We start from the raw sequence: 27,987 nt of genomic DNA on the forward strand, positions 1-27,987 counted from the left end.
ATAAATGGATGATAAATATGTACTTCTGAACTAGGGGAGAACTTTCCTTTTAAAGCTTTTATTGCAATCAGTTTTAGATTCACCCATGGACTGTTTGCATGTTTTGTAATCTTGTAGTTTTGTTTATTTGTGCCTTGATTCTGAAGCACTTAAGTCAGCTGTCATTTATGGTTTAGTCGGCATTTAAATGAAACTTGAAAGGTGACAATGTGTCCAATATTTGTTGGCAGTTTAATCCGTGGTACCTTCTGCAATATGGAATAAAATGAACTACAAAGTGGAGCCCTGATCCTTATGTTTGTGCGAATCAGCTACTTGTGTAGCAACAGCACCACCTGCTGGTGATATCTGTTTAAAGCATAATTAATTAGACTACGTTCATGATAATGTGTATGTTCTAATACATTTGATACTTACCTTTTTTGACCAAGTTATAATTGTTGCATAATCACACAAATATAAATAATAATGAAATCTGACAACACTTGTGCCTAACTTAAAATGGAGACCATTGATGATATGTTTCAGCGAGCATCAATGGAATGCTGAGTCTCAATAAACCCCTCTGGGACTTACTGACGTCACCTCTTCACGGGCTGTGTGAGCGGCTGTAAGGGCTTGAAATGGTGTTTGTAAATAAAGGGAACAATTGTGGGTGTTTTTGTGGGTAGTCTTCCGGGCTTTGTTCTCACGAGATGAGAGGTCATTTAAATACATATTAAATATACACTCGTGTCCGTCGTTCGCGGTTATGAACCAGTAGGAAGTGACCCAAGAATCCAGCCGTTATGGAACGGAAGCACGCACTTTGTGTTCAGTGTAAACATGTGAGCAGAGTGATGATGGCACGCTGCTGCTGAGCCGTCACAAGACAGTCCTACTCATCACTGCTGCTGCAGCAGCTCTGTAAGCGGCACAATCCTGACAACGATGACAGGCAGCGACTGGCTGGAGGAAGTAGACATGCACTCCAAAGGGTGAGTATGTGACCACGGCATGCTTACTGTGCCATTCCGACTGCATCCACCAGATACACCATGTAGCAGTAACGGTGGATGATGGAGATGGAGAGGAGGAACGAGTTCACAGGCTCAGCATTGGGTCGATGCGGTGGAGGAATTAAACGGCGGACTAGTGCGGCGGAAATAATGAGTGAAGCCAGACATCCGCATCCTGAATGATCACCACGGGAAGGGAGAGAGTTATGCACCTGCTCACACATGTCGCAGACACAAGGGATATACTGTGTGTGTGTGTGTGTGTGTGTGTGTGTGTGTGTGTGTGTGTGTGTCTGTATGTGTGTGTGTGAGTATATATATATATATATATATATATATATATATATATATATATATATATATATATATATATATATATATATATATATATATATATGTGTGTGTGTGTGTGTGTGTGTGTGTGTGTGTGTGTGTATGTATATGTAAATCCTGTATAAGTATACATATGTATATGTGCATGTGGCATGCACGTGGAAGCATTTGCAATGAGTTCAATGAATATGAGCTTGAAATATAACTCATAATGGAAATGCAAGATGGAGCAGAAACCATGCAGGTTCGGATCAACCCACTCGGCCCCCAGGGAAACATTGTTTCTGTAGGCGCCTGTAGTAGTCATGTACTCTGTTACGTTTGAAGTATTTACACACAGCCAAAGCACATAGTAGAAGACAAATGGGAGGTTCTTATACTTTTTATACTACATTTACAGTCGGCTATGTATGCTGAAATACGACCTAAGTAAGTAAGTAAGTAAGTAAGTAAGTGAAGTTTATTTACATTTCACTTATCACAGACAAAGGTGATAAAATGTTGTACAGGAATTGAGAGAACAAAAAACAAAACATAAATTAAACCAAAGACGGTGCGGGAAAATACACAATAAAAACAATAAATAAAATCAGAAAAAAGCAGGCATTACGTTTGAAGTATTTACCAAACGCCAGTGTAAACAGGTCATTAGTTGGTTTCTTGACTTCACAGAAACAGCAAACCGTGCAGGCAGAGCGTCCATAGCTTTGGTGCTACTGCTTCAAAAGCTGGGTCACCATGTGTCTTAAGGCAAGTGTGTGGGACAGACAGAACTGGTTGGACCTGCGGTTGCAGGCTGGTGAATAACAGTAGTAATAAGTATAATACATAGTTCAGCCACATATGCAGGAGTCTGGCCGTGCATTGCTCAACATGTAAGTGTAAGGATTTTAAAGTGGACGCTGCTCTACAGGGACCCAGTGAAGAGACCTGAGCATGGGGGTGATGTGAGACCATCTATTTGTCCTTGTCAGTATTCTGGCAGCAGCATTCTGGATTACCTGCAACATATTAATCGCAGATTTATTAATTGCGGAGAAAAGAGCATTACAATAATCAATCCGAGAAGAGATAAAAGCATGTATAATCATCTTTAATTCAGCTTTTGATAAAACAGATCTCAGTTTGCTAACGTTTGAGGTGGACAGCAGAGGATAGTGGCCAGCAGTAAGTTGACCAGCCACAACCTTCTCTATTATTTTAGAAAGAAACGGCACTTTTGATAGGCCTGTAGTTCAAGGGCAAAGGATCTACGTTATGTTTTTTTTATAACAATTAAACAAATCCCAGGCTTTAAACAAGACCTAATCGCCACAACCTTATCAATGAAATAGCTAGGTAAGGAACTTATTACACTCAGAAAAGCAAGGTAATATAGACACAGATGGTAAAACAATGGTGTTAATTGTGTCAAACTAAATCTTAGGGTTTCTCTGGAAGGAAGAAATTACTTCTATCTTGACTTTCTATCTTGTTTTGTACTTCTAACCCAGTGGCTTTCCATAGCCGCTCTGTCCTGGGACACTACTGTCTTAAGGAGTAGACAGTGTCCGTCATCCAGGGAGAAGTGTCGTTTGCAGTCCTCGTCTTTTTCTTAAAAGGTGCCACCACACAATGTATTGCAATGTTCATTAAAAGACTACATTAAAAATTCTACATCAATACAATTTGTGTTAAAGTCATAGCTAAAGTGACACTTTATCTAGCTTGATAATAGAGGTCAGAAGGTATGTGAACTCTGATAAAAACTGACTCACTGGACCGGGAGGTTGAAAAATTAAAACACAATAAAATGGCTTCAGCGAACCACCTTTAGTCAGCTGGAGTTCAAAAGTAGTAAAAGGTTCTGTGCTTTCCATTTGGAAGGAAAACAGATTCTTCCAGACCACTGCGAGACCTCCACCACTGCCTGGCAAGCGCTAAGTCCCAATAAAAGAACAGTTCTCAGAGCAAAGTTCCTTTAGATGGATGCATTCAATTTTATCGTTGCCAGTTTCAGTCAGAAATCAAAAATCTAAATTATGACATGTGAACAATTCATTTAAATTGTGACTAGAGAATGTGCATTTGTCAGACCCATTTTAAGGCCGAAGGCACTGTGTCATCGTCAGCAAGGCAGAGCCGGTGATTCTGACCGAATGTTCATGGGTCGGAGAGCGGAAGTTAAGGAGGAGACGAGAGAGCGTCGCAGGAGACCCACCAGGCCACCAGGGGGAGGTAGTGTGAATGTATGGAGGATGGAGAGTTTGACTACCAGATGAGGAAATGCAAGGCGAGTTTTCTGCAGGTCTGCCTTGTGCTCGATTGCTTGTGGGATATTGATGGCGTTTATTTCTTCAGAATTATGACTCATTTGGGGCCAGTTTCTTGCTTTGCCTGGTTGATAATTGTTGCATCTTATATTGTCACATTAGACCAGGCATGAAAATCCCTCACCTTTCGGAGTTTTTTTTTGAGAGCGGGGGTTGTTTATATTCAGTGAACTGCGAACAGTTGCGCGTGCCAGAAGGGAGCGCGAGTGCATGGTAATATTATATTTGATGGTATATCTAAGTTAAGTTACCCAGGAGCTCAGTTGTCTTAGACTTAGCTAACGTTAGCTTCAGTTTGATGAATTGAGTCATTAAACACAGCAGGAGAGAACGCGACTTTAGCCAGCTGGCTAACGCTGCAGTGGAAAGTTATTAGCTAACGCTTCCGTTAACGAGGAGGTAGATTCAGAGGTGAGGGGACTGAGGAGCCGATCACACAGGACGAGACCTTTTTAAAGCGCAGCCGCGTAAAAAACTCCTTTTACAGAAACGCACCGGGCGTAAAGAGAGTACGGCGAATAACGATCCGCGAGTTGTTTTCTGGATGACGAGAGCTTTCAGTTGTGCTTTAGCTGAACAGGAGTCAGTTGGAGAGGTCTCCTGAGCAGCAGAGTCGTGTTTCCATCTAGAATTGTAAAGCTCTTTTACATGTCACTTTCACACGTTCATGTGCATTTTACTTATCCTTATTTTAATTTTTTTTGTTGCTTTTTATTCCCTGCAGAATCAACTGTAAATATTCAATACTCCCAATTAAATCTCCATGCTCCCGCCTTATTGCACTGTTTCATATGTAGCATCAAATGTTTTGCACCCCTTTTCCCCCACCTCCGTGGGTAATATCCTTCTCACCTTTTTCACCCCTGACCCGTTTTCATGCCTGCATTAGACCAATACTCAGAACCAAAATCCACATGCCACTGCTACACTGATTAAAAGGTTCATATGTTCTATGCCCATCTCAGCTTTCACTGACAATGTATTATAATATGTAATCAACTACCACATCTCTACCAACCTACATGACCCCCACCGATGCCACTTGCAGTCTTCTAAGATAAGATGAGAGATAATCCTGGGGAATTTGCACCATATACAGTAAAGTGAAACAAAATCAAATCAAAAACCGGACTCTTCCCCAACAGCTGCTGCCCAAACATGGAAACAGTGTTGTTACTTAAAAGAACATCAGGACAAGCCACTCTTCTTTTCCTCTTTTTATTTTCAACCCACCTCGCTTTTGTTACTTCGTTACAGTCCAGTTATTTTTAACAACCCGTTCATCATTCTATATTACAATTATCAGAAGATTGTGGGTCAGAATTGTCATGCAGGCTTGCTTGCTGCAATATGCGTTATAATTTAGTGGAACATCCTGGTATTTTTGGCATACTTCATTTGACATGTTTTGGGGCATACTAACTAGTATGGTTTATGGGTGTTGGTACACACAGACAGTTCCAGGCATTGTTTCCTTACGGCTACATTTAGATGGCTCTTCCCTTCTTTAATATATGTACTTCTTTCTGTTATTATAGTTTATCTCTGAGTTTAGCTCAACAATATATCTCTTTCCTTCTCTCAATATATTATATAGGTGTGTATATATATATATATATATGTATGTGTGTATATATATATATATAATTATATATATATATATATATATGTATGTGTGTATATATATACATATGTGTATATGTATGTGTATATATGTATGTATATATATATATGTATGTATATATATATATATATATATATGTATGTATATATATATATATATATATATATATATATATATGTATGTATATATATATGTATGTATATATATATATGTATGTATATATATATGTATGTATATATATATGTATGTATATATATATATGTATGTATATATATATATGTATGTATATATATATGTATGTATATATATATGTATGTATATATATATGTATATATATATATGTATGTATATATATATGTATGTATATATATATGTATATATATATATATATGTATATGTATATATATATATATATATATATATATATATATATATATATATATATATATATATATATATATTGTTGAGCTAAACTTACATACACTACTCAAATAACAGAAAGAAGTACCTGTGTGCAGCACAACTTTAATCGGTTCAACATGCAGAAATGAAACCGTCAGTGTTCATGTACAGTACACAGCCCCATACTAAACTAGCTCCTGTTGGAGATTAAAGATGTAACTGTACAGAAGAAGCTTATCTCAAACAAACCAAATTTGACATTGTGACTTTGTGAGTGTGTATACTTGTGTGTATAAGAGAACTTCTGTGTGGTTTGTTCTACCACTTAACATTGAAAACAGCCACAAATTCATCAACTGATTTATTTAACTGAATACTTTTGACATTTTTATTCCAATTACTCACTATTTTATCAAATCTTTTTTACCCATTTTGCTTTTTCACATAATTCTCCTTGAATATATGAACTGACCTCAGTGTGTCAACCTTCAAGAGTACTTCAGAGAAAGTGGTATAAATGGTGTATTTACCGGAGTAACATATTCATCATTTTCATAGGTTGGTTGTATGGTCGAGTACCAGCCATCGTGTAGATATCTACTACATTCAATGATCCTTCTGCACGTGCCTGATGACACCAGTGCAGTTATTGTCCACCATAACTATAAAAAGGAAGAGTGAATGCAATAAAATATGAACAGTAAAAATGATCTTTTTTGTCATTTGTCCATTTTAATTTTCTCATACAGACGACCTCTTTGTTTAAGTCTTTTTTTACTGAATGCTTTCTAAGCCCCAGCAGGCTTAAGTGTCTTTTTCCCAACCTTTCCAACTTGTATGTTCTGCTGTTTTACGATGGCATGGACATGAATTGGCATACTGTCTTTAACAAACTATGACATCCATCAGACATTTAGTTTGGGGATGAAAGTGTAAAAGTAAAATGGGTTGAGAATAAACGATCTTGTCTACAAAATGACGTTCCCATACAACTAAACTGCACTCTCAATTATGTTTTACGTTGTACTACAAATGTATAGTTCAGGGAACAGAATGACACAGTTTAATGATTTGGCAAAAAACACAACGAAATGTGTATGCAACACTTGGGTCACACGGTACACCAACAGCAGTCTTCCTCCAAACATAATCCACTCTGCACTTTTGCTGCATGGGAACGTCATGTTTTGGAGACGAGGCTGGAATAAAGTACTTCCCACGTTTGAAGTGAAAGGACTGAAAAAACGTACCAATTTAATTACAATATTTGGTCACACAGAGGAATTCATGTCTTTCAAGTTCATTCATTTGTGTATTAAAAGTACTTTTCTGAGAAACCTTTCTGTACTACTTTGATGACAGAAAACAGGAACTTGACAGGAACAAATAGAGAACTGGAACTAGCACAGACAGATCTATTTTAAACATAATTGAACTCAGCACATACTTTTTTCCCTTTGGTCGTTGTGCTCTGAGCAAGCTCTGTCAAGCATGCTTGCACCTGTTTAATCAAATTGAAATATTTCACTGGGTGGGCCTGTATATTTATTATTTTATCATAGCAGAGAAAAGAGTGGCTCTGTCTCACAGGTGGGTAAGAACACTTTAAAAGCAGAGAGGCCGCCATCTTCTGCAGAGATGTCTGTGAGACCTCCCTGCTGTTGGTGAGAAAATGCACTTGAACTTCTGTATTTTGTCCTCTAAATCCTCTCTCAAGCTTCCTGCCAGCGCAGATCCACACTGATGCTGTTCTCTGCTAATATTGAAAATAATATATACAGGACCATCAAAATGTTATATGTTTCTGATGCAGAGTTATTCTGCTGTCTGACATTTACATTGCATTAATTTGAGTGTGGGCTTTCTGCAGTGCACGTATTTACTGTGGTAATGTGCTATGTTTGGGAAAACAGAATTATCAGATTAGATTTGTCTGGACAGGTGCTAAATGCAGCAATTATTAAAATAGGATTTCTTCTTTTGATCTCTCTGGGAAGCTGAAGCAGTTGAACTAAAACCTCCACATGTTTAATACCAGATATAATTATCCATCACAACACACAGACACATCCATTATGTTTTTTCTCACACCAGCTTGATTGATTGAAGAGTTATCTATTGATTGGGAATGTGGTGTTGTTCCACAAGGTGGAGCCATGTGAATCAAAAGTCAGTGGTAAATGTAATGTTTTAGTAGTATTTGAGTTTGGAATGAACTTAATTTACATCTTCAGAAAAACTCATGTGTTCAACTTTTGCAAAGTGAAACTAGTCAAGGTGGATTTAGTGAGGACTGCATGTGATGGGAAACCAAGGGTCATCATATTTAACACGTAGAGCCGCAGTTCTGAAGTTAGTTTGACACCTAATATGATTTTGTATTCTTCAATTGAGACCCATGTAGCCCTTAAAGTGCCGTTTGCATGAGAGTAAAGAACAGCTGAGGAAGTGAAGACACTTCACGTCCTTCTTTTGTAAGACACGTGAGCGCTGAGGTTTTACTACAAAGACCACCAAGTGTAATGTAGACACCACATGGCGAGAATTTCCACTCCTAACATACCTGACCCCCCCTCCCCTCACCCTCCTGAGGATGAACTACAATCTGCGTGTCGTCTGTTTAGCTCAAAATGTCACCGTGTTGCGCAACCTCCGCCATGCAGCTGTAGGGATAGCGCTGCTGGTTTTCATTTGGCTTTCTTGTGACGCAGATCACTGAAGCAAGCTCAAGGAAATGATACTTTCAATTTACAATACATTATATGTTATTACTTGCTTGAAATATAATTTTAGAGATTAATAAAAGACCAAAACATGTAGGTTTTTCCACATAATCTGTTTTGCTGTCAGATAAAAAAGCATTTGAAAACTAAAATATGTGTGAATTGAGCGTGGTTTACACTGTAAGTGAGTCAAATAAAATGTCTCAGCTATTATGCATGGAATTTGACGGAATAATAAATAATAAATAATATATGAATTAATAATATAGAATTAAGAGTCAAAAACCCAACTGTTCACCCAAGAGAAGTATCTGTATCCTTCTTACATTTCTAAAAGAAATAAGGCTGTTTATGATCTTTGTTCAGTTATGCTGAACAAAGATACATTTCTCATTCACATTTAGAAAACACTTCTTAAAATATTGCGAAAGTAGATTTCAGCACATGACTTCCAATTAGTGAAAGGCGGTGGTGGCGTGCGCGTTGCAGGAAAAAGTTTGTGAGTGAAAAGCAGCAAGGCCAGCTGGCACTTCCTGATTGGTGAACGCGCACACACCAGTGCGATAGGATGACCGTGTCAGAATTCATAACAGCATTTTTAAGTGGAGAAACAAAAAGGCAAAACAATATTTTGTAAAAAAATCTATTTAATTAATGATTAAAGTTAGTATTAGCACCACCTTGAATATAGCAGTGCTGCTTAATGATACAGCAGTAATAATAATAATTATCATTATTTACATACTATAATATAGCACTACGTATAAGAACACCTTTAAATTTAACTTTTTATAATTTTTCATATATTTCTGATAATACTTTGACTTAAGATCTGGATCTGAGCAGCGGCTTCACCACTAAGCAAAACAAACAAAACACTGAGCAGATGAAGAATTCACGTGAAAGCAAGAACAGAAAGAAGAGCAACACAAAGTCTTGTTCCTGTGAAATAAAATGAATTGCCTCATCCACTTACATTATTATTATTTCACACTTTTTCACAAAAATATTTTTTTTTGAGTTGCAACATTTAAATGTTAATCAATTTAATAGCATAATAAATGGCTTTATTTATGTAGCGATAACTGAGAGTATAATTTACAATGGAGCGGGTATCCTTTACCCCCTGGCCGCATGCTGAAGTGGGACAGTGACTCCCTTGGATGATCCTGTAGACCAGCTCTGTCACTATCTGTGTGTGTTTGTGCGTCTTTGTGTGTGTGTGTGTGTGTGTGTGTGTGTGTGTGAGCGAGAGAAAGGGTGAATAAGTGTAGTCCAGTAGTCTATGTATAATGAAACAGGAGCATAATGTAATTATATAAAGTAAAGTTCCATGTTATAATATGCTATACTAGCTTGACAAAACACAAACAAAACAAAGTCTAATAACTAGCTCTTTCTCTTGAATCTCACAGTCTTCCTCAGATAGTTACTTTTTGTTCAGTACAGTTGCTATAGGGTCAATAATTAAGTTTGTCTCATAACTAAGATGAAGTCAAATTAAAACAAAACACAACAAACACATCAAAATGATCGTTAAGTTATTTGTGCCGTGCCGCAGAAGAAGTGTTGGTCAGTGTTCAGATAATAAAAAGGAAGTAAAACAAAATAAATTGTCAAGGAAGTCGTTGAAATAAGGAAGCACCAGCGATGCTCCACCTCAGTATGTATAAGTACTCAGACTGTCACTGTGGTGCGGCTGGAAAACACAGCCGGGATCCCCTGTGAGGACTGTTGACTGTTGCTTTTGACGGCATGTTTTTTTGTTTGTCAGGAGCTGGCTGAATTTAAGATGATCTATTCACATGTTGCTCAGAAAGCTGGCAACTGACATGCTTGAGGACTGAAAGAACCCAACAAGAGAAGGATCAGCATTCTGGAGCTACTTCCCCAAATCGTATACAGTAAGTGCAGTATTTGTGTTTTCTTAAGATACACAGTTCTTTGATTCAAAATGTTCAACAGTTTTGTATAGTCCAAGAATTACTTACCCACTGACAGTTTTATTTTGAATGAAATTGATGTATTGCGACTCAAGAAAGGACTTGTAACATGCTGGGTGGGGACAGTTACTCCAGGTCTTTAGCTGTGGTGGAAAGTAATTTATCACTGTACTTAAGACCCATTTTAGGAACTTTACTTTAAATTTCATTCTCTGCTACTTTCTATGTTGCTGCGCTTCAGGCGAACATATTGTACATTTATCTCCACTACATGTTTTAACAGCTGTTACTTTGCAGATTCAAATCTAACAATAAAAACACGTGAGAAGCTTCTAAAATATATTAAAGAGGGGGAAAGTAACGCCTACATCTGAGATGTCTTGGAGTTCTAAGCAGTTTCCTGCCTAACGTATCAGATGGTTTCATTGAAAAGACAGTTTGGAAGGGATTCAAGGTGAATTATTTCCCAAAAGGTTTGTAGAAAAACTTTGCCTTTGCCAACCAAGATTTTAGTGGTGAAGCACAACAAACTCTTTCAGTATTATTTAAACTTTCCATAACTTTCACACAAATGGCATTCACACGCGTTCACAAAGAAAGTGTTCTATAAAACAATTATTAGTCTAAATAATTACAGTTTTCTTTGTAGGTCTTTCAACATTCAGATGAATTGTTTATTGTAAAAGACAGTTTGAAAATAGGTTGTAAAACATCTCAAATTTCATCGACAACAAAATAGTGTAACTAGCATATTTTAAAACATATTTTGTCTTTTTCGATGCGCAATTTACCTCAATGTTGAAAGATACGGTCATTGTATTTAACATAAAATAATAATAATAATACATAACTTCTCATGTTATGTTCTTGTGACAACAATCTAGGAACATTATCTGGTCCCTGACATCAGCTGAGTGGCTCCGACATACTTAAAGCTATACTCATCAACATGGTTTTGTATTAATAATGGATCAACAATGTTAACAGGTGTCCTGCCACTGCAGCATTGGCTCCCTTTCAATTATTACCTCTCAAAACGTACATTTAAGATGTCTACAAACACATTGTGTAGATATCTTCATTTGACATTTGAAACAGGTAATATCATGCTCTATATTCAGACTACTGTTTGGTTTCTTGTATGTTTTAGATTATTAATGAAACAATCAGTTGTTGGACATAAAAGATGCTTCAGCTCAGACTGAAACAGCCTGAAACCTCTCTGGCATCAAGCTCTTCTGTGTTGCTTTGCCCTAGTCTAATATATTAGTGGTCAGATGTTGGTCAGTCTGTGAAGTGGTTAGTCTATACGATGGTTGGTAATAAATCAGAATATCTGACCATGTACTGGCTAAAAAAAGTATTTTTATCTGGCTTGTGACATAACTTTATGGATAGCAATGTCATGTTCTACTTCTCACTTGTTAAACATTGTATACATGAGTTTATGCTTTTTCAATACCGCATGATGTTCATTTAGTAAATTATGATCCTTTTAGAGGAACAATAAAGCAGGTATGCTTAAGGGCGTGTGATTGACAGGTTCTGTCCATTGTCCAGTCTGGTAGTTGTTTGTTTCTGTCTTAAAACTTTAACTTTTCCCATTTTGGTTGCCTAATAATGTCTTGTACAGTGTTTAGCTGTACTTAGCTCTACCCGCTCTTGTCACTTCTGGGGATGCCCAAAAACCAAATTGGCGACGACTGAAATGTCAAACTAATGGCTACAAAACCGTAACCCACAAACCAATGGGTGGTGTGACGGTGACTACGTCCACTTCCTATCTATGGGCTCATTTGAGGCTGATCAACTGAGGATTAGTTGGTCTGGGCGATGCAAATGTCATCATGTTTCAATCTGATCCATTTTCATCAAGTTAAACATCACTTGTGCAGAAATACTGCACTCTGCTCACGTTGTAAATATACTGGACCAATATTCAGACTACATGTTACCGATTTCTGATTCCAGAGTAAATAAAGCTTGACATTTGTTTTTAGGGTTAGCTGATCCTTTGCAAGAAGACTTCCTGAAGGGAACCATCATCCAGACGACAACATGGCTGATACTGTGAACACACTGCCGTTCTTCTTTGGCAACATCACCAGGGAGGAGGCGGAGGACTACTTGCGACAGGCCAATATGGGTAACGGCGTATACCTGCTAAGACAAAGCCGAAACTATCTTGGAGGCTATGCACTGTCTGTGTTGCATTCAGGCCGCTCCTACCACTACACCATTGAAAGAGAACCCAATGAAACATTTGCTATTGCTGGTGGGAGGAGCCACAGGACCCCCGAGGATGTGATCGACTACCACTCGCAGGAGATGGACGGCCTTGTGTGTTTGCTAAAGAAGCCCTGCAACAGGCCCAAGAACATGCAGCCGAAAATTGGTCCATTTGAGGACCTGAAGGAAAAACTGATCCGGGAGTATGTAAAGCAGACATGGAAACTGCAGGTTAGCGTTAACTGTATCCTGTAAATAGACTGCAAGGTAAATTAGAACAGCGGTTTCCAACCGGCTTCATGTGAAGGACCTCTCAATTGATACACATTAGGTTACAGACCCCCATTTTATAACTTCAGGGAGCTTGACCTGCATTTTTTTCTTATTATAAGGCCAGCGCTAGCTCGTAGCTCATAACTCATGTCTGTGTGCAGGGAGCCGCTCTGGAGCAGGCCATCATCAGCCAGAGGCCTCAGCTGGAGAAGCTGATTTCCACCACTGCACACGAACAAATGCCCTGGTTCCACGGATCAATAACACGAGAAGACTCTGAGCCCAGGCTTCAAAATGGCGCCCGTACAAATGGAACATTCCTGTAAGTATCTTACAGCTGTCTTTGTACATCTTTTGGCTGTGTTTGTAATAAATGGCGTAACATGTATTGTATGAAATCCATCAGAATGTGTAAAATAATCCTTTATTAGTCCCTCGGGGGGGAGAGGAGGAGGAGGGGGGGGGGAATTACAGGATTACAGCGGCATTGCTCACAAGTAAAAAAAAAAAGATAAAAAATCAAGTAATATAAATAAAAAGTATAACAGTAATAAAACAGTAAAAATAATATTAAATACACAGACGGAATACAAATCAAATCAAATTTGTATAAAAGTACTTAAACGTATTAGATATTGCACCAGGTGAATTAATTATTTTGTGGTTCCTCCCTCAAATGTTGACAAGTACATCTGTGATTGGAAAACCTGCCGGTAAATGAGATTAACTCAACTGTTTAGGGATTAACAGAAACAGAAACCATTTTATTTTATTTGTTCTGAAAGATGTTCATTTCTAGCAATTGTCACCGCAGCTTCCACGTCGACTAAATAAGACAAAAGACATTGGCAGAAAGGAAACCACTTGATCAGGGCGCAATAAAAGAAATAGATCCGCCTTCTAAACCAATGGGATCGGCCCTGGCCTTCTGCGCAGTGTCTTGCCGCTCACGGTAGCTTAGCGCAGGTTAAGGGACGAGTTTAACGTTGATGTTTTGTTACAATTGGCTCAGCTCTAACTGTTTTTTTCTTTTAAATTGTAATACATTTGAACAAACGTTCACTGATGTACAGTCAGTGACAGTGCCACATGCTAGTGAGCCAGACAGCTGCTTTTACTTTATATTTAGCTTGTTGTGAATTCCGTCTTATTGGCAGACTTGACTTTATTGTTTGTCTTGACTGTTTCAGAGGTATGTGACAAAAAGAGAAGTGTGATCCGAAAAAAGTAATTTTTGTATTGTTTTATAAGGTCAGCAATACCTATAATTACCTTATCATCATTCTCACAATAAGGATCTACTAAAGTGACTTCCTGAAGTCCAACGGAGATAGTTTAGAGATACAACATTACCAGTGCAGTTTTGAAATAAAAGTGCCTAACATTCTGTAATCCACTCATTAATGTTAGATGTTTAAAATGTGTATTTTGCTTTGCTATCTGTACAGCAAGTATCTGGCAGCTGAAACTTCGGTTGAGACACAGTGGTCTCGGCTGAAGAAACACACACACACACACACACACACACACACACACACACACACACACACACACACACACACACAGACACTGTGGTTTCCGCCTTGGCAGTTTGCAAAGGACTTCCTGAAGTAGCCAAACAAGAGGAAGAATGACAGCGGGGCGAGATGTGACACTTCCGTCCTTTTTCTAAGCAGAAAAAGGACAGAAGTGTTTCTACTGAAACACCACCTTACGTTATGATTAAGCTTGAAATACATTTTAACGAGAGTGTTCCAAATACCGTACTCATGGCGAGAATATTTGAGAGTTACCTGCAAGGTTACTCTGGTTAACAAAACACTATTATAACTGTGAGGCTACAGTGTAATCTCTATAATATGTTAGCATTTTTTCTCCTACATTATAATTGAGATCACAAAAGGGTCTAGCATCATTATAAATAATGCCATACAGGCCATTTATTTACGCTCCTTTGCAGTTCTGGCTCTCTTTAAGTACTTTTCTGTCAGTGAGAGTTCTTCTTCTAATCCTAATGTAGAAACACATGTATCACCCAGCATCTGATGTGTGTGTGTACCAGGTGGGGTTAAATGCTGGTGCTTGCAAAAAGTAAAATAGAAAATATGTCATAATATAAGTTTCAAAACACTGTTTCAAAGTGCTCTATAGAAGCATTATGAAGATTAAAACAAGATACATATATTTAACAGTTTTTTAAATATAAATGCTGTTATATAAACATAACAACATGTATGTATGTGTGTGTGTATACATATATATATATATATATATATATATATATATATATATATATATATATATATATATATATATATATATGTATATATGTATGTATATACAAGAGTAACAAATAGGATAAAAGCATCTATGCGCAATTAGTAAAACAAATCGGTAACTGAATAGAACAGGGGAAATAAAATAACAAAACAAAAGATGTATCTGTTCAATTAAAGCTGTTACAAGCTTGAAAAGGTTGTCCAGACATATCTTAAACCCTTCAGTGCCGACAGAAAACTCAACTCAACTAAACTTATTATATCATAATACATAGATGCAGTTTTTGTATGGCATATATTTGCCACCTCATCACATATTAAAAAGGCAAATTTCAATTCACCTTTTTACATATCAAATATAAATAAATAATAAATAAGATATGTCACGTGTGAAATGTGTGTCAAACCACATGTGCCCATATGGATCCATTTTTTGTAATATGTATTTTTACACTTCACGCCTTGTAGTTCATGCTTATATTGTGAATGTATAAATACATATTAATATTAGAGAAAATACTATAAGTGTTTTTGTCATTGTTTGACACAGAAATGTGTGTTTCTTTACTATTAAAAAAAATAGGATGTGTATTTTATTTTAAATTTAAAGTTGGCTCCTGCAGCAGATCTCACATCACGTGACCAAACGTGGTCATGATGTGAGCAAATGAGAGTAATTCATAACAATATGAGAAAGAACTGTTATCGGAAGCTGTCGTTACACTTTTGATCACGAAAGTCTTAAACCATGAACGTTATTCAGCAGAACAGAGGTAGTTGTGTCACATAAAAGAGGAGATATAAATAGTCTTCAACATTTCTACCTGACAGACCCCCAATTCATGTCAAGCTTTTCTTGTAACCTCATTACATTTCCTGTTTGGTTCATTCTTGATCTTTTCTACTGATGGAGTTGTCGTGACAAATAATTGTCTTCTCTTTACAATGTGTAGTTCATGGTATATGTATGTGTTGTCAGGGACAGATTAAACTGTGTTTTATCAAGATGAAAAAACTCACGGTCAACTCTACATAAAAACGAAGAGAAAAAATACACAAACTATAAAATTTCTTACATCTGGTGCTAAAGTAAAAATCCCTCATTCAAAACTATATAATAATACATTTAATAATACCAAGTAAACATAATTAAAACATTTAAAAAGTGTAATTTATTTATATATATATATATATATATATATATATATATATATATATATATATATATATATATATATATATATATATATATATGTAATGCAAATCTGCTTCAAAGTTATGAAATATGCAATCCTTGAGTGAAAATCTCAATTATAATATTGCACATTATTCCAATGACAGGTCTGGACTCCAAATATGAGACTCAAGTGTACGAGCCACGTAGGAACACACCTGTTCATGCAAGTGGTTCTTAAATGAGACCCAGTGTGCTCGTGGTTTAGCAGAGCTGATGAGTTTGTGCTTTCAATGATGAAGTACGTTTTTGTGTCTTGGCACACCGTCCTGTTACACACTCAGTCGCTGTAACAGTAGCTGTAACTCTTGCGTCACTCTTCTGCCTCCATGGGCCCACTTGCGCTTTCGTTCACCCCGCCTTCCTCCCCTCAGTCCAGCCTCGGTATCTAAATTGATTTATCAATTTAAAAAAATCAACCCCGATATATATCCTGTTGTCCTTTTAATTGTGTCCTTTTAATTCCACTATTTGGCCGCTATTTGCTTCCTGTGTGCTGGATTACCACCCAGAGTGTGATAATCATCGTACTGTGTTATGGGTTACATCATATGGAGTTCATGAGAGGACTTCAGGTTGGATTAGATTTACTATTCAGAAGAAGCCATGTGAACTGGACTTGCGCAGACAAAGGACTGGCACATCACAAAACACCATTCACATGTATGAAGTATATCATTGGTACTTCTATGCACTCCAGAGAAGGAATTTCACAGCTACTTGAATTCATTTTCTTCTTCTTGTGAGCGCAGGATCCGACAAAGGGATTCCAACGGATCCTATGCTCTGTGTTTACTCCATGAGCGACAAGTCATGCACTATCGCATCGACAGGGACCGGACTGGAAAACTCTCCATCCCAGATGGAAAGAAGTTTGACACACTGTGGCAGGTAAGCAAATGATTTTCATATTTCTGGTTATCATGTAGATATTTAACTCTAATCTCTGCGGATTATGTTAAGGGTTTCCCAGCAGCTTGTTTGTAGTGTTGCAGAAATAAAATGATGTAGTTCACGGTTGTTACGGTTATGTTATAGTAAGGAATATGCAGTTGATCTAGTGGAGAAAATCCAACTCCATTACTTCATTTAATCATCCTTATCTTTGGAAAACGCTACATGGTGTTGTGTGTAATTGTAGAACAGAAACCCCTCAATATGTTTTCAAAAGAACAGTTCATCATTTCTTGACATACATATAGCACTTCTGGGCAGCATCTTCGGATTTTGGACAGGTTGCCAGTTACGTTTTGGTCTCTGTAGTAGAACAGTGCAACCCTGGTTACCTCTCAGTGATGGCAAGGCCTCAGGGAGCGGCACATAGTCGCTGCACCCTGTTGTTTGTCTAGAACTAGTTCCAGCGCATTAAACTCCCCCCTAGAACCACCACTAATTTTAATTGAACTTAAAGGTTCAGTATGTATGACTTAGTAGCATCTAGCAGTGAGGTTGCAGATTGAAACCAACTGAATATCCCACTGCTCGCCTCTCCCTTTCCAAGCATGTCTGAGGACTCGGGTAGCTTTAGGTAACGTAACGATGTAAAAACTCTCTGTTTGGTTTACCGTTGGGCTACCGTCAATAGGAAGGGCTCATTCTGAGCCAACAAAAACACAGCTTATTTTTATATACCAATGAAAAAACATAGTTATAAATATTATTTTTAATTTCCGTTAACACCCTGAAATGCTCCACACTTTCTCTTTTGTGTTGTGCTGCACGGTGGCGTAGTGACTAGCACTGATGCCTCACAGCAAAAGGGGCTGGGGTTCGGATCCCGGCCTGGGAGGGAATCTAGAACTTGTCTGGTCAGTCCTTCTTTGTGGAGTTTTCATGTTCTCCGCGTGTCAGCGTGGGTTCTCTCCGGGTTCTCTCCGGCTTCCTCCAACAGTCCAAAGACATGCAGCTCAGGTTAATTCGACTCTAAATTGGCCGTAGGTGTGAATGTGAGCGTGAATGGTTGTCTGTGTCTATGTCTGCCCTGCAATGGACTGGCAACTGGTCCAGCTGTCCCATTGACACCTGGGATGGGCTCCAGCGCCCGGCGACCCTGAACAGGATAAGCGGTTCAGATGATGGATGGATAACTCAGACTTTTGATAGCTTTGAGGCACTGCTGGCCTTTTTCATGTTATTCATAAATGCTTTGTTAAGCATAAATAGCTTTTACTTCCTATTAGATAAATGGTGAATTCAGTGTTTATTTAGGCTTTACTAATGCTAAATAGTACTGATTTTGAAGTGCAAACCAGTAGTCAAGTCTTCAAAAGATAAGAGCATTCATTACTTTTCTCAGGTCTGGGTGATAGAGACTTGGGTTGATTTTGGAGATAGTTTTAAATTTAAAGGAAACAGGACTGGACAACCTTTGTGACTTGTGGTTTGAAGATGAAATCTGATTGAACTAGGGCTGCTAAGTTTCTGTCAGTTGACTTTATGTTAACAGACAGAGGACCAAGTGAACTTACAATGGGACTGATGGGTACGTAGAACTTATCAATATGATTGCAGATTATTGAGTTGATGAATATGTTTTGCCATCCAACAATAATAATAGTAGCAGTGTGTGTCAGGCACGTCCTCGACCCAAGATCCATGGACACCTGTGTCATGAGACAAGAGATCGATATCCATCTTCCCCTGCCCCCCCCCCCCTTCCCCAGTCTTTGTCAGAGTATCAGCGGATGGTCCTCGAGCTTCACCGTCATGTTTAGCCCTCAGAATTGCAATGATGTCCCTACTTGTCTTCTGGGATTCAGGGAACACACGTTACTTTGTGTCTGCAATGTAAACGTCTCTCTCTTTGCCACAGCTGGTGGAGCACTACTCCTACAAACCCGACGGTCTGCTGCGAGTGCTCACAGAGCCCTGTTCAAGACCCGACGGAGAAATTGGTAAAAAATAACACTCACCACTAATCAAACGAGTCTACAGTAAGACTATCATACACTTTGCTGCATATGAAGTAATATCTATATAAACCTAATGTGTAGAAATATAATCCATTCACATTTGAGTGTGTTCATAGGGCTGATCGGCCGGCCCCTTCTCCCACGGGACCGTCCTGGGATCACATCTGTCATTGTAAGTAGTGTGTGTGGATTCCTTCAATTATTCTCATGGTTTGTTGTCTAAGTATGTCTCAGAAACAGGAATTAAGGCTTTCCACTCCTTTGTGTCCCACCTAGGGGACTCAAAGGACATTTACATGAATATAGATCATGAATAATGAATAAGAATGTCATATTTAGATCATTGAAACATGTCTGTTCATCCTCTTTGCATGTGGACGGCTAAAATGTCAAAATCGTGTTCAACAAATTACAAAAAATCCTTCTCACTTCCCTCTCGTGGTATTTGTTCATGCAGATAGTTTTGTTTTTGTTTGCAGGCTACATGTTTTCAGAGATCACTACCTAGACCCCAAAATCACACACTAATATGTGAGCACAAATTTATAAGTTGAGCACACAGAGCGTGTAAACTTACTTAATTGGACCTTTTAAAATATGCATGGACTCCATTTTAATTATGAATTTATGTACAAAGATATTCAGAATATAATGTTGTTATTAAAGTTACTGTGAGGAACTTTCTAACTGCTTATCTCAAACTAATAATCAACAAATAATGATGCCTCTACATGACTTTCATAAGTGAAAAGAGCATCAGTGAGAAGTCTATTTCTATATCGGTCTTCTTAACGCGTGTCCATGGCGCCACCTGCTGCATGAGAATGAGAGGTTGTCTAATGCTCAGAAACACTTAAACTTGTCTCTGGTTAAAGTACAATTGTGCGAAATGCTTTCGCTGGAAGGGTTCATGAATGAAAGACAAATAAATAGCTAATATAATAAGACAATATAATAAAAAAACATATGAGAAGCAATAAAAAGGTTGCATTGCACAAGAGATGGTTCGCAACTTGAACTTGAACGTGTCTTTTATTTGAGTTTTGGTCCTCACATGAATGCCGCACAGTAGAATGAACATGAGGTTGTTGCTGACTGTATGACCAGTGTCTCTTTACTTCTTGTAGTTTGCAGTTGAATGAGTCCGTAAGCTGTGACATAACGATGACACATCCGTGGTTGGAGCTAACCTTTTCCCTGAATCTGTTTGTACTGTAATGATCACATGCATAACATGACCAGTCCCCTCTGATAACCTTTCTGACATCTTGGTTTTTAGCAAAATGCGGCAGGTGGAATTCTCTCCAAATTCATAACTGTTTCCATACCTGGCATAAAAAAGGTGCACTAATACTCCTCATAAACCTATTAGTCACAGCCCCTCCCGCCTTAACCCTTCCCGTGTGTGTGATTCTGCTTCTGTGTGGATTGCTATTTGCTGACATGTTCTTGCGCTCCTTGGTTCTTTTCTTTTTTGCGTCCCCTCTCCATCCCCTCAGATGCCAGATTAGATCAGATAGTTTGACATCTGCAGCTCATCACAATTTAGTTTGTGTGCCATCCAATTAGTTGGCCTACTGATAATTACAATCTAACACCATCCAGAGGTCATTTTTTGACCTCTGGATGGTGAATTGCAACTCCATTTTGAACCACGGTCAGCGTTGCGCTGTTTCCTACTCCATAGTCCCTCCTTCATAAGCATGTCAAGACCCGGCGTGTCATAATGAGTCCTATTCTCATTGTCCTGTTGTTCAAATGTTGGAGACACAATGGCTGCAACCTTTTAAGAATCCATATCCTAATATCCACAAGGTTTAGTTTAGTTTGATTGGAAAATCTGCATTTTGTGGATTTTAAACAGCCATGTCAGCCTTTTATGATCTATTGGGTTTTGACCCGATAGATCAAAAGGAGGGGTCCCTGACAAGGGGTCCCTGACATGAGGCCCTTGACATGAATTCTCTTTGGCACTTTTGACGTCTTGCTTTGCTGTTTGAGTTCAGGATTTCTAACTTGTATGAATGCAAGAGAGCAAATGTACAATGGAATCATCTTTCCAAATGTTTTACAACCTAGTCACTGATGCTAGAGATTCTAAAATACTTGCTGGATGTCAACATGCTTTGGTATGTTCATATATATTTTTTGGAGCAGGGGTGTGGGACCTACTTTATGTTTCAAAGTGAACAGATCGTTGACATTAACTGTTATAAATTGGTCCCAGGGAACATTTGGAGAGTACATCGCCTACTTAACTTCCACACCCCTTCTTTAAATGCATATGAATGCAGATGTTAATCCCATGCATATATTCTCTTACTTTAAATCCTTTTTTGAGGACAATCACACAATGCCACATTTTATAGACACAATGTATTACAGTGATACTGACAGGTTGTCTGATGATGAATGAAATGATTCCAGAAACCTTTTGCCCATGTGGAGACTTTTTCCACATACTTTGATTCAGAAAAAAAAAACATTCTAACCACTTTAGTCATGGATGAATAAATTCTGAACTTCACTTTAAATTCTATTGTTCGTAAGCAACCCTCTTTATTGAGACTGAACATTCAATATCATTATAATACAAGTTCCATATAAAGTGTGGCACCCTGCTTAATCCCCTCGTTGCAGATTACATTTTAGCAGTGCACTATGTATGTAAATATGCCTCATGTGTTTCACTGTGTGTTCTCTCAAACATTGTTTTCTTTGATCAACTGATAACAGAACCGGGGATCTCAACACAACGCCGCAGATAATCTCAATCCGTATGAAACCAGTGTGCCCAATAATCAAACAGGAGGCAAAGGTAAATAATTTTAAATACATACTTGAAAGCACACCTTGTATTCAACAGAAAGATACATGCTGTTGTTCAGTTGCAATTGCTAACTACTTAAAAAAGCACTAGTACTAAAAGTACTAGCTTTCCTGCAAACCCTTTGGTAACTGCCTGCTATAGAACTGCTGCTGTAGAAATCTACAGATAGAAACAATCAGGCAACTGGGTTAGGTGCAGATAGAAATGGATTGAAAGCCACAAAGAAGTCCAGGATTCTGCTGCGCGGGTGTCTGCCACTGGCATTCCTCTGAGGAGGGCTATGAATGAGCATAAAGCTCTGGTTGAGCCTGGACGCTCTGCTCTCCAGTGCACTGTAAGCTTATGTGATGCTGTCACACGGATAGTGAGACAAAAGCTACTGACTGAGTCACACCTTATGAGTGGCCTCTGTAATGAACGAACCGCTGGATGGTATGATCCTCCGTGACGTGCTGGGTCATTCCGATTATTTTCCTGAATGTTCGCTAAAAGGCGAGATATCAAAAAGCACTGAAAAAACACGTTGTAGGCCATGGCGGGTGAGAGAACGCATCCACTCCTAGTGGAGGGTGTTCTTGAGAAGCATTCAGCTTGTAGCCTCCTCAACCGCTGTGTGAAGCGAGTATTCGTTCTCAACAGCGCATGGGAAGGCTGCCTCTGAAAAGCTGACCTTGATGCTGAAAACCCATGACTGTTTTAGCTTCCAACTATGTGTTTGCAAAACTTGAGTCTGACACAGGTGGTGATGGGAGATCACCACTAACCCGCCCTTATGTGTGGCAGGGGGCTGATAATTCTTTACGGCTAGTAAAGCATGTATAAAAGGAGGATATGTTACTTGTGAAAAATTGAACTGCTTCGAGCAGATAAGCTATGGCCCCTTGGAGGAGTGGTCCACACTGGCCCTTGGGGATATGGACCATCCAGCAACTCCTGTCTGATCTGGGGATGAGGAAGCTGCAACATGTGGAGCAAAATGTTAAGCTCAGCATTGCAAGATGGACACCAGCAGAAGTGAGTCAGAGTCCAGCTCCTCAGAATTGATGGTGTGCGGGGTAAGCGATGAAGACTATGGAGCCCATCTGGGAGCCAGTACACAGACACTGCTGGACCGCCTCATCTCCTTTCATTCTTTACCTGTTGACTACTTGAGGTAGCAGAACAATGGTCACAAGGCTGTTATATGTTGCAAGTTAAAATAAATATCAATGTTGTCTTTGTTTCAATTTCACTTTACATATATGTTTGCATTCTGTGTCCATAGCTCCATCCCTATTCTTTAAATGTGACATTGTCATTCATCCATCAGAGGCCATGCCAATGGACACAGAGGTATATGAGAGTCCATATGCAGACCCGGATGAACTGAGGAGTTCTACCGTGGATCGCAGCCAGCTCTTCTTGGAGGATGGAGAACTGGGTTCTGGGAACTTCGGTACAGTCATGAGGGGCATCTACAAGATGAAAAAGTATGCCTGTCAAATCAAATTACATCGATACAAACAGTCCATCATCTGCACTTAAATCGCCCAGTACATTATGACATCAGGATTATGGAATGCCAGACCTATGAGGACTTTATTACCCCAACATTTTGATGAAGATGCCACTTGCACGGTCTCCCAAGATCCAAAAGTAAATCCCAGTCCCAGCTATTCAAAGACATCTTACGGTCTCAAAAAGCCATGTATCATTAAATCAGCTTCCATGAAATAAAAACACACCTATTTATAATATTACAACACAATTATATTATCACAAAATGCAGATGATATAATACTGTACATAACCAAACCATCTATACCACAGCTTTTTGACCAATTAATAAAGTAAGGCTACACCATCAAGAAAAACATTTCCAACAATGAATTGGGGAGCTGAGGTTTTGAGTTTACCCCTCAAGAAGGCAAACATAACCATTAAAGGATCATTTATAGGTTTATACTGACCTTCAACAGATGTCTTCCTCACATGCTTTCAGCGTAAGTGAAGGGAGACAAAACCATCCATCTAATTTACTAAGAGAACATTTGATTGAAAAAGAATCCAAACAACAAATAAGCCGGACAGACTCAAAGTGCACTGTACTGTCACAAACTGGAGTCCATCCAATAATATATATATATATATATATATATATATATATATATATATATATATATATATATATATATATATATATATATATATATATATATATATATATACATACATATATTAACTAACTCAAATGCTGAAGGTGCTGAAGGTCAACACATAGGGCAGGTGTTACAGCCTGAAATGTTCAGGTGAGGTTAATCACGCCGACGATCCTCCTTTGGCTGAGGTTTACCAGTAAGCGTTCAAGACAGTGACTCTCATATAATTTATCTTGGAAGTTGTTTTATCTTCCTGTTGCATTAATCATCTCTCTCACTCTTGAATACTCCGCAATAATAATAAAAATAATAATAGACTCCAAAATATAAATTGGTTCAAATCGAAGTCCAACCTTGATAATTAAGAGACTCAGTTTGTACACTTGTCTTATTCTAAACCCCAATTTGTGTTGTAGATTATATGTTGTTGGTCCTTTTCTGTTTTGTTATATGTATATATGATGACTGGTAACTGGGCTAGAGCCAAGATGTTCTCCTGTGGTGAGTGTCAATACAAACCAGGTGCACAGTCCTCTTGACACTAACCCTCTCTATGTATCAGGACAGAGAAGCAAGTGGCAGTCAAAATCCTGAAGAATGACGATAACAGCCAATCGGTGTATGATGAAATGCTGCGAGAAGCCAATGTCATGCAGCAGCTGGACGATCCTTACATCGTCCGGATGATTGGCATCTGTGAGGCAGAGAGCCTCATGCTGGTCATGGAGCTGGCCGAGCTGGGACCTCTCAACAAGTTCCTGCAGAAAAACAAGTATGAACTCGAAACCGGATCTCGACCGTTCTCTGTAACCAGATATTCAACAGACCTCTTACTTCAGAGCGAGAGGTAGAGCAAGGGAGAGAGATGGAGAGAGAAGGAGAGCGAGCGCACGAAAGGAGCTATAGAGGGAAAGAAGAGCGCTCCATTAGTTTCTGATTGTTTCACGCTGGTTATGTTCTAAAGCACAAATAAACACACCTACACCTCCTCAGTTGACTACCGCAGACATGGGCGACTGTGAGTTGTTGCTTTTGGAACAACTGACCAGAGTTTGTTCAATCAACTCTGAGTTGACCGTTAATCTGACCAACCGAGGATAAAACCTATAGTTTAAAATAAAAAAATATTCAGAGATCAATAGACATACAATAATGAACTCTAAGCTCACAATCTGACCCAGTAATAACATGTTTGGTGAATTAAAGGTTAAAATACAATGGATTTAAAATGTTAGATATCTATTTAGATCTTGAGCCATGTCTCACAGCACCAACAGTGATGATTATTCCATTCATTGTTCTTTGGAAATTGTTGCTCATTATGTCTTTAACAATACAAAGACTTACATAGTATTTTTATTTTCTTTGCTATAGATTTTCCTAAAAATGGAAGAATGAACAATCAACCTTCCATTTTAATAGTTGTATTTCTTTGTTTCCCCAAAAAACTGTCCTACTCATAAAATATTTATGCTTAGGATGCGCCTTGGGCACAACACATATGTGTTGCTCTAAAATATCAAACACAACCTAAACTTTGTTAGCTTTTAATAGCTGTGCTAGTTTAACGTTTAAATAGATTGCAAATGGCAGCAGCCTCCAAATGGCCCCCAATAACTTGAACTGGAGAAGGGTCTATCTGCGGTCTTGAAAGCTACAGGACACACAAGGTTAACATACAAGTCTCAACTCAAACCAGGATCTTTAGCTGAACCTAACCAAGTAGTTTATGTGTCTAAATCTATGTCGTACTGTGGTACTGTGGACCCGCAAACCTACTGGTCTCATCCAGCAATGCTGCTGGAAGTACAGTGGTTCAGCAGGAGAGCAGAGCCGAGCAGCAGCCAAGAGCTCGGGCCACTCTAACATGTACAGGCCTCGGGAGAATAACAGTTTCTTTTATTGATCATCTACAGACAAACTAGCATAAAGAACATCACTGAGCTGGTCCACCAGGTGTCTATGGGGATGAAGTATCTGGAGGAGCATAACTTCGTCCACAGGGACCTCGCTGCCAGGAACGTGCTGCTGGTCACGCAGCACTACGCCAAGATCAGCGACTTTGGCCTCTCCAAAGCTATCGCTGAGGAGCAAAACTACTACAAGGTCGGTAAAACAGTCAGGGATACAGCTTCTTTGTTGTTGACCAGGCGTGAGGGCATTATTCATGGATATTTTATTGAATTACAGTGGAATGATAGAGATGTATGGCTAAAACTATCCCATTAGCTTTGATGAAATGGTTTTATAAAACCAGTCTTTTTTTTAATGGATTTAATAATTTCAGTTTTTCGTGTTTTTAGAAGGTCGTTTCTAAACTGCAACTTACTGACATTGTGTGCGTTCGCGCGCGCGCGCGCGCGTGTGTGTGTGTGTGTGTGTGTGTGTGTGTGTGTGCGTGTGTGTGTGTGTGTGTGTGTGTGTGTGCGTGTGTGTGTGTCTTCCTCCAGGCCAAGGGTCATGGGAAGTGGCCAGTGAAATGGTACGCTCCCGAGTGTATCAATTACTTCAAGTTTTCATCCAAAAGCGATGTGTGGAGCTTTGGGGTGCTCATGTGGGAAGCATACTCATACGGCCAGAAACCATACAAGGTATAAACTCATGAGCCATGACCACATTTATTTCACACATCCTGTCCCTCAGGCATTTAAACTTCCAGAAGCAGGTGTTTTATTTTTTTTCATTCATTTAATTTGTTTTACAGCTGTTGTTTTTTCAAATTTGTGATTCACTTATGGTGACGTTAAATTAAATTCAGTGTAATGTGTTCCACTACTTCCATCTGTAATGCGCTCTGCTAATGTTATTACCTGTGTCAACGCTCCTCTTCAGGAGTAACTTTTATGTAATATAATGAGCACTATAATAAAAAATAGAAATAACAAATATGAAAAATATAACATGCTTTTTTAGTATCAACTCAACCATTTTGCATCCTTTCCGGGGTCAGCAGGTGTCCCCTTCTAATCTGAATGTTTGACTGTTCACAGGGGTTGAAAGGAAATGATGTCATGCAGATGATTGAAGGTGGGAGACGTATGGATGCCCCAGTGAACTGTCCACCAGAGATGTATGACCTCATGAGGACGTGCTGGACATACAAGTGAGGCCTCAACCCGTAATGTTGCTGAAGCAGCACTCTGACATGGGAGTAATGCTTTGATAACCTGCTGTTTTCATGTGTTACAGAGCGGACGAGAGGCCCGGATTCAAAGTTGTTGAGCCGAGACTTCGAGAGTATTATTACGACATTGCACAGTGATTTTTCCCATGGTTTTTACGAGGCTATGCAAAACTGTTGGTTGATAAGGAAAAACTGCATTTAATCATGTATGACTGAAGATGGTTATGAATTATGAATGCTGTTGAAAACATATAGACTTCAACTGGAAGATTACTTTGAAACTTTGAAACGTTGACCATAATTATGCAAATTCCATTTATTTTATTACTATGTACTTTTCTTCTTCCATCCTGAATGTAAACAATAAGAAAAAGTTGAAATAAACATACAAGTCTAGTTTATTGTATGAACAAACATTCATATTACAGCTCACAAACTACACAACTGTTTCATTATGTGTTAGTGAATATAGCTGCACCTTTTCTCATATCATTTTAGTTCAACCTACACTCTTGGAATCCCTGAATGATGGTTGGATTGTTTCAGTGTGGTGGAGAGATAAGACCAGAAGGTGTTTCTGTCCTCTCATATGAACACATTCCATCACTGTGACACCTGCCAGCAGATTATACA

The 27,987-nt window shown here is 38.6% G+C and overlaps 1 protein-coding gene across 1 annotated transcript; it reads left to right on the forward strand.

The window, feature by feature from the left end:
- Positions 1–623: 623 nt before the first annotated feature.
- On the forward strand, positions 624–27,978 carry syk (spleen tyrosine kinase). Its single transcript, XM_068574536.1, has 15 exons — positions 624–977; positions 10,167–10,296; positions 12,336–12,795; positions 12,999–13,159; positions 17,103–17,241; positions 19,163–19,244; positions 19,379–19,434; positions 20,542–20,604; positions 21,999–22,080; positions 23,402–23,561; positions 24,793–25,002; positions 26,147–26,336; positions 26,681–26,821; positions 27,221–27,333; positions 27,420–27,978. The coding sequence occupies exons 3-15, from the start codon at positions 12,394–12,396 to the stop codon at positions 27,490–27,492; spliced, it is 1,872 nt and encodes a 623-aa protein (XP_068430637.1). The 5' UTR covers positions 624–977; positions 10,167–10,296; positions 12,336–12,393; the 3' UTR covers positions 27,493–27,978.
- The last annotated feature ends 9 nt before the right edge of the window (positions 27,979–27,987 follow it).

The sequence above is a fragment of the Clinocottus analis genome, unplaced genomic scaffold (genome assembly GCF_023055335.1).
Source record: "Clinocottus analis isolate CAN_PGR_092001 unplaced genomic scaffold, fCliAna1.0.p SCAF_13, whole genome shotgun sequence".
Classification (NCBI taxonomy): Eukaryota; Metazoa; Chordata; class Actinopteri; order Perciformes; family Cottidae; genus Clinocottus; species Clinocottus analis.

Coding starts and splice junctions, on each gene's coding strand:
- syk (XM_068574536.1), top strand. CDS start 12,394: ATGGCTGATACTGTGAACACACTGCCGTTCTTCTTTGGCAACATCACC. Junction 19,435..20,541: donor CTGGGATCACATCTGTCATT/GTAAGTAGTGTG, acceptor CTTGGTTTTTAG/CAAAATGCGGCAGGTGGAAT. Junction 27,334..27,419: donor AGGACGTGCTGGACATACAA/GTGAGGCCTCAA, acceptor CATGTGTTACAG/AGCGGACGAGAGGCCCGGAT.